Here is a 7,883-nt window from a genome sequence, read left to right as displayed (position 1 = left end):
GACGGAATCGATTTTCAAATAATTAAAAAAAAAAGGAGAATGTTCTCTATGCCGGGGTCGCATGCTGCGCCCAGACACATGGGGGTGGGCGGAATGACTATCCTAACCCCTTGAGTGGGAAAATTTTCACCTCAATTTGTCTGCCCGTCAACTTCCTCAATTCCATCTAATAGAATGAGATGGACCCTACTTCAAATAGTGTGTTTGGACAAGGAATAGGATGATCATTTCTACCTTCTATTAGATGGAATTGAGAAAATTGAGGGACAGACAAATTGAGGGGATAAAGATCCCCCTTGAGTGGCAGGCCCATGTGTCTAAGCATTGCCTGAGAACATGAACCCAAGAAAAACAAACCATGAAAACTTCTAAGATCGATCATGACTGGTTCACCGATCCGATTCCCGATTCTTAAAATCCTGGGTTTACTAGTCTACTCTATCATACGGTTGAGGGTTCTTCCCCATGTCCCACTTCACCCCTTTCCTTTTATTTTCGCTTCTCTCCCTCCCTTGTCCCACTCCAACTCCCAGGCCCCTCTCCTCCTCTTCTTTCAAAGCTCCTTTTCTTTTCCTCGCAGAAGAAATGGAATTGATTGATAACGATTTCGATTTTTTTATTTTAGTGTTTTGAGGGTTCTGGGTATTGCTGGATTCGCTTCTCTTGAAATCCTGGTTTGTTTGTTTATGGTGGTTTTGGATCGAAGATATTGAAAGAAGAATCATTTTCCCAAGAAGAAGATATTTGAGAAACCTGATATTTGGTTTTTTGAAAGAGTATTGGTTTCTCCTTATTACATCGGTTTGAGGATTTTAGCAAGTAGAACAGAAGGTACTAGTCTGGTTTTCTTCTCGTGCCTTCTGGATTATTATTGTATTTTATTTCGTGTATGGTTATGGAAGTTTTTGATTTGTTGGGATTGGTTTAAGCTTATTATTGTTCTGGGAAAGATCCAAGATCAATCATCGATGGGAAAGAAGATTAGCAAGAAAAAAACCAAGGAAATAAGGGAGGTAGTAGGAGAAGCATCGTCTGGTTCAATCGTTGGAGGAGAGACATCAGAGCAGCAAACTCAACCTCGTAGAAAACGAGGAAGACCTCGCAAAATCATTGAGAATACCCAAATCACTACTGAAGTTGAAGAGGAGAAAAATCGAGCAGAGGAACAAAAAGAAGAAGAAGAAGAAGAAGCAGAAACAGTAGTGGAGGAGAGCGATTCGAAGAGAATGAAAAGCAGCGACGTGGAACAGATGAAAGGGATTAGGTCGACAACGTCGACATCCGTTGGTGATGTGAAAGGAGGAACTGGGCCATCTGATGAAAGAAAGATTAATGAACCTGCAAAGAACAGAAGATGGAGAAGAAAAAGCCAACCTCGAAAGAGCAGTTAATGTCTTGTTTAATCTTATTATCAGGTAAACCCAATTAATTAATACAGTTTGTTATACATCACAGTTCACACTTCACACACAAGACACACAAGTTAGATTTTCTCTCTTTCTGATTGCTTCGTTTATCTCAATCTTATGAGATAACGAGAGATTTATGTTTGATGATGGTTTGTTAATTGCTGTAATTTTTAGTTCTGCTTTGAACAACCAGAAGGCAATACGATTGAAATCTGAAACTGTAAAAGAAAACAAAGAAAGTAATTCTTTTCACTGTCTTTTCCATTGTTTTTGGTGTTTTCTTCCTTTTCCATTAATTTGAAGAGAAACAGGAAGAACTGAACAAACCCAAACTGGGAAAAAACAGGAAGAACTGAAGAAACCCAAATTGGGAATTAAATTAAAAACAGAGCTACTGAGGATCATATTTAGTTCTATGTATGGGTTTCTCTTCTCTTTCCCCACTACCTATGGCCTACGTAACTACGTTTTATTCAAATTTTGCAGAAGGAAGGAAATTGGAAAAGCAACTTATTAAGTTCTAGCAATTAATATGCAACAAACATACCCCACTTGTCTAATAAATTACTGATCACAACACATCCTACTCCAACATCCATGAAACCTGCAACTCATCCTCTCTACTCCCTCAAACCATTTAAATTTCAAGTTTATTCCACGTCTCTGGATAAACTGGGAAACAATTGCAGCAGAGAAAAGTATGAGATAGGATTATTGGCTGGAAAAAGTGAGATTTCTTCCAAGGGTATTTGGTCGGCAAGGCTTTTCTTTTTATTATCAGCCACAGACCTTTTGGGGAATTTTAATTATTATTATTTTTTTAATTCTTGTGATACTTTTCCTTCTTTTCCTACCTTTCCTCCCCTAACCCTCGTGCCAACCAAACATAAGCTTGGAGGGTTTTTTTTTTTTTTTTTTTTTTTGGTGCCTCCCTCAAAAAACCATGAGGATAATTGCATATTAGCAGACAGACAATCTTTTTTTTTTGGAGAGTCACCATCAAATAGGCCCCATCTTATAAATATGAACTTAAATTAAAATGATCTAATTATATCTTTGGATTGAGTTTCTCTTCACCCACTATGAAGATTGAAGAGTGAAGAGTGACATTTGGCCGGGCGAAGGCCGGGTGTTTTCGATTTCATACAATTGGAGGTTGGAGTTACCGATGAAAAGTTGTAAACTCATTGACCAACGGTCCAATTATAAAGTTACATCAATGTGGATGAAGAGATTCTCTCTCTATCATGATTGGCGATGAAAAAATTTCTTTCTCTATCATTTTTAAGAAAATTTGTACATACCTAAACAGTGGATAAGAGGGAGCGTTCAATGAAGCTTAAGAAATTATGGAAGAAGTTTATCAGTACTTACTCTCTTTTTTTTTTTCTTTTGGGTTGGGGGGGGGGGGTGTTGTTTGAATGGGTTGAGCCATGTTGGTCCAATATTCCCTTTTAAGGCTAAAATCGAATCCGTGTTGTCATTTTGATTATGTAAATCTAAGCGATCTAGAGAATGTTTGGAGTAAATGAAGTTTTGACATGTTTGAATCATTTTAAACCTCAAAATCGAATCCATGTTCTCAATTAAATTCAAATGTTTGGGAACTTGCTCTAAAGAAAACCACTATATAGGTTTAGAAAATGATTGGAATAAAATAGAATTATGACTTTCTTGGATCATTTTAAACCTCAAAATCTTTTTTGGAATAGGAAAAATACATTATTTTTTAACTCCTCCAATGAAGGTGATATTTGATACCACGACTTTGCTACAATCAGTTGATTCTTACTAATTTCGCTTGCCGGAAAATAATTTTATTGGATTACATATTTGAGGGGTTTTCCATTGTTCACCATCTTATGATTTTAATTCAATGAAATTTAGAGCTCATGAATTGTACATCATGATCATTTGACATCCACACCCTCGAATGACAAACACTTCATTCTTCACCCTGCACAACCTCAGTGCTAGTCCCTCAAATGAATGATAACTTGTGGTTATCTACTTATCTTCGGTTCATTCTTCATCACCCTGCACACTTTATTGCTAGTTCCTTGAATCGTTGACATGATGATCGACAATGCCCTTCCCTCAATCACTGTCTTCACCCTAATGCGGCATCCACACCTTCTCAAATGAGACCTCTGAGGCCACGACACTTTACCATTTAGGCCCTCACTTCCCTCGAACCATACCGTAGGAGTGCCCACCGCACTTTTTCTATCTTAAAACATGTTGTTTTTACCTTAGCAATCCACGACAACTTCCTCTTTATTTTTTATAAAAAATCTCCTCCACTTGTCTCAAAAACACGTCGCGTTTCTACCATCGACAGTATTCTTGGTCACCAACCATTAGCTTTGACACCACTTGTTGGGGGGATGAAAGCAATGTTTTGCTTCCAATGTGAATAATGCATGAATTCGTGTACAGCACACAAAATTGTATACAATCTCAGAATTGTGTGACACATAAATATATATATGCAAAAACAACAAGCACATTAAATAAACCAAGCACACATACAAGAGAAGGGATTTATAGGTTCAACAATACCACCTACGTCCATGGAATGAGATCTAATCTTTAACTAAAAATCAAGAGAAGATAAATAATACAAACCTTTGTGATTTGATTTCCAAACTCAAGCCCCCTTGAACAACCTTCTCTGCCTCTCATTCTCTCTACATTGGTTTCTCATTACTTAGATCCTCACTTAGTCCTTCTACATATGTTGCACCCACCTATAAATACATTATACCCTTGGAGTCTCACTTGGATCCTCGTATCTTGGATTCTCACTATCCACCTTTGGTAGACACCTCTCTCATTGCATAGGGCTCATCTTCCATTCTTGGAAGACTCTACTCTCTTAGAGACTTCACCTCTTTGAAGATTTCACCTCCTTAGAATCCTCCACTCACTTGAAAGACTCCACCTCTTCCACTCTCTTGAAAACTCCAATCACTTGAAAACTTTCACCTACTTGGAAGACTCTACTTCCTTTGGAAGATTCAACCTTCTTCCAATCTCTTGAAAGACTCTACCTCTTCCATTCTCTTGGAAGACTCTACTCTCTTGGAAAACTTCACCTTCTTGGAAGCCTTCACTCATTTAGAAGACTCCACCTCCCCCCACTCTATTGAAAGATTCTACCTTCTTGAAGATTTCAACTCCTTAGAAGACTCCACCTTTTGGAATTCCATTTCCTTGAAAGCCTCTACTTACTTGAAAGACTCTACCTCCTTGGAAGCATCCTCTAATAGCTAGTAGTTACATGGTGATATCGTGAGTCGTGACCACGAAGCCTTTCCTATAATAGTAATTGGAGAATAAAGAAAAACAAACCACCTTTAGTAGTAGTAGTCCAAAGCCAGTCATAATCCATGTTATTGGCTGATGTGCAATTGGACGCAACAAAAGACGGGTAATTTTCATGGTTTCAAATTTGATTTAACAAGGCAAGCTTCAACCCTTAATTAGTAGTCCAAATCCAGGCTTCTATTTAAAACGGAATCAAGAGCAAAGGACCACAGAAATAAGGCAGCCAGACCCAGTGTCCCGGCTTAGCATGGATTTAGTATTTTAGTGCATGGCATCGGATCAGGTATTGGCCAACCTTAAAACCGATACGGATCGACATGGATTGGCCCGTATTTCTAACAAATCGGGTTTTTAATAGTTTTATCCATGGTTCATACTAATCGTCAAATATGGGATCGGCCTGTGCCAATATCAATACAGATCACTTGATACGACCAATCCGATACTGAATACATCAAACTATGCGGCCTAGAACTGATATTCTGGGAGGTCATGGAAGTCTCGCTGCTGCAAAACCTCTTCATGTGGATCCAAATTCCAATCACGGTCTTATTGTTCCCCCCTCAATTCTTTTAGAAACAGAAATACACAAACTGGACTGTCTAAAATATATATATATATATATATATATTTTAATGGGAAAAGGAATGTCACCCGGTCGTGCGTTGTGGCATGTACCTGTGCCCAGACATAGTTGGACGCGAAATGATCGCCCCACCACCATGGAAAGGCAGGGGTGTACTAGTCATTTCGCGTCCAACTGTGTCTAGGTGCAGGTACACACCACAGCGCACAATCGGGTGGCGTTCTTTCTTCCATTTTTTATTTTACTATAGTTTTGTCATGACTATAATATTCATTAGGGGTTACAATCATAGTTGGCAAAAATGGGAACGGCAGAAAAAGGGAAATGGACAATACGAGTTTTAAACGATAAAAAATTACAAACAGATGGTCAAATAAAATAGTAAAAAAAAGAAAACAGAGTACGGTAAAAAACGAAAAAATGGACAATACAGGTTTTAAATGTATATATTTCAAAAAAATGGCAATGTAACTTGGCTATGGTGTTGCTTATTGTTGTCAACACAACCAACACACTCATGGAGCTATGCATGTTCAGTTGGAAGTGGGAGTCATCCCTTTAGGAAACCATTTTCAGTAGATGCATTAATTTGTAACTCAATTTTGGGGTCAGTGCGTTGACCTTTAGTTGAAGTTGATATCATGAAAAATGTAGCCCTTCGAATCATCTTTACATCGACGAAAAATCAGGTCTATCAAAATTCTAGAGAGAGAGATATGAGTTAAGCAAGTCGGTGTGGATAACAAACAATACTACATAAAAATGCCAAAAAAATTAAAAAAGTGTTTTGAACACACGTTTAAAACGGGAAGCTTACCGTATGTTGTTTTTTCCAGTATATTTGGAAAACAAACGGCAAACCGCATTTAAAATGGTAAAAATCAAAACGGGATTTTGCTAATTATGTTACAACTATCTGAATAGAACAAGACCGCCCTGTTCAATTTTGGTATGGATCTCTTTTCTCTGCTTTAACCAAGATTGATCATTGGAAGATTGGATCAGAAATTGGGTAAAATATTGAGAGGGATTAGATTGGAAGGTATTAATATGATCAGTTACGTATGACAGTGGCGTGGTAGACATGGAAGGGTCGCAACAACTAGGTTTTCAACAATTGCCAAGCTTTTTCTTTTCATGTTGATGGAGCCATCTGAAGAACTACCATGGCTGTTCGAACCGTGAGCATGACTTCATTAGATGCTCTGTCAGATCCTTTTAAACCAGAAGAGTTTGAATGCCTTGCATTTAAAGAGGCTATATTTCTAACTGCGGAGATGGGGTTGCAGGAAGCTTTCATCGAATGAGATGCCAAAGTTGACCAACTCCTCAAAGATTTAGACAAGCAACCTCCATGGAGATTTAGAAACTTGATCAATAATTGTGCGATTAAGGTTTTGGAGATCATATGTTCTAATGCTAAAACTCAGAAGAAGCCTGCAGGACAGTAATTATCTCATTGAAATCCAGATTTCAAATCAAGCATCGGTGCACTTTGTGAATGGATGAAGAAGACCCATTTCAAAGGTACACTCTTTCAGCTAGCTCAACTGGTTAAGCTCTTTTTCTGCACTACAGTTTTTCACCTCTGGAAAGAGAGGAACAACAGAATATATTAGGATTCAGCTCAGGCAAGTAATTCAAGTCACTGAAGCCATAAATAGTCCGGAGTAAGATGACACGGCTAGACTCGAGAGCTTTTTCATGCCCAGGAGCACTAGAGTCTATTCTCATCCCTCCATTAAATGTATTCATTGGCAGGTGCCAAGAGAGGTCTGGATATCTACCAACACTGCTGGATATCAAAAAGAAAAATGGTGCTGGGTATGGTACAATTGCTAGAAACCATTCAAAGGAAACTGAGGAAATATGCATTGATCTACATAGAATACCAGAGAATTTGCGTAAATCTATAGAAAGGGGGTGGCCTTAGGCAACAAATATATGAGGATGTAATTTCTGTATTGCCAATTCCTTTATTAGTAATGTTAATAGATATCTTTTTCCTACCTCCCAAAAAAGAGTGGCTGATTTGGTATACTTAGTAGCATTGTTGTGAAACTCACTAAAAATCAATCACACACTAGATCCATTGATGATTGCCAACATTGTTCTTGCAGCTACCCCCCATTGTTCCACATCTTTTCATTGATTGGCTTACACAACAAGTTCTGCCATTGGGATGATATAGGTGGACCCAGTATGTACCAGATCAGGATTAGGAGAGAACACGAACGACAGATCTGCTCCTAAATCTCAATTCTACAGATTGCAGGCTTTATAACCTTACAACAGTTCAGATGCATCATAAATGGAAGCAACAGGGTGATGTTGTGCTCGACTCTACAGCAGTCCTATATCAGTTTGGAAAAATATCACAAGAACACTCAGTCCAACTTCTACATTATCTCAATTGATGGTGCATCCAATGAGAACCAAGAAAGTAAGTGCAGGGTGGTTAATCAGGGATTTGTATATCAAATTTATATTACCAAGAACCAGAATATGCAGAGCTGCCAACACAAGAATGATTCAAATGTTCACAATCAGAGACGCAT

The 7,883-nt window shown here is 38.2% G+C and overlaps 1 protein-coding gene across 1 annotated transcript; it reads left to right on the top strand.

Annotated features, from left to right (window-relative positions):
* The first annotated feature begins 888 nt into the window (after nucleotides 1-888).
* On the top strand, nucleotides 889-1,414 carry LOC122659700 (histone H3.v1). Its single transcript, XM_043854803.1, has one exon. It carries the CDS (start codon nucleotides 969-971, stop codon nucleotides 1,389-1,391), a length of 423 nt encoding a protein of 140 aa, XP_043710738.1. The 5' UTR covers nucleotides 889-968; the 3' UTR covers nucleotides 1,392-1,414.
* The last annotated feature ends 6,469 nt before the right edge of the window (nucleotides 1,415-7,883 follow it).

The sequence above is a fragment of the Telopea speciosissima genome, chromosome 4, assembly GCF_018873765.1.
Source record: "Telopea speciosissima isolate NSW1024214 ecotype Mountain lineage chromosome 4, Tspe_v1, whole genome shotgun sequence".
NCBI classification, from domain to species: Eukaryota; Viridiplantae; Streptophyta; class Magnoliopsida; order Proteales; family Proteaceae; genus Telopea; species Telopea speciosissima.
Note: the sequence above shows the minus strand (reverse complement) of the source record. Positions and strands in the feature narration are given on the sequence as shown.

Coding starts and splice junctions, on each gene's coding strand:
- LOC122659700 (XM_043854803.1), top strand. CDS start 969: ATGGGAAAGAAGATTAGCAAGAAAAAAACCAAGGAAATAAGGGAGGTA.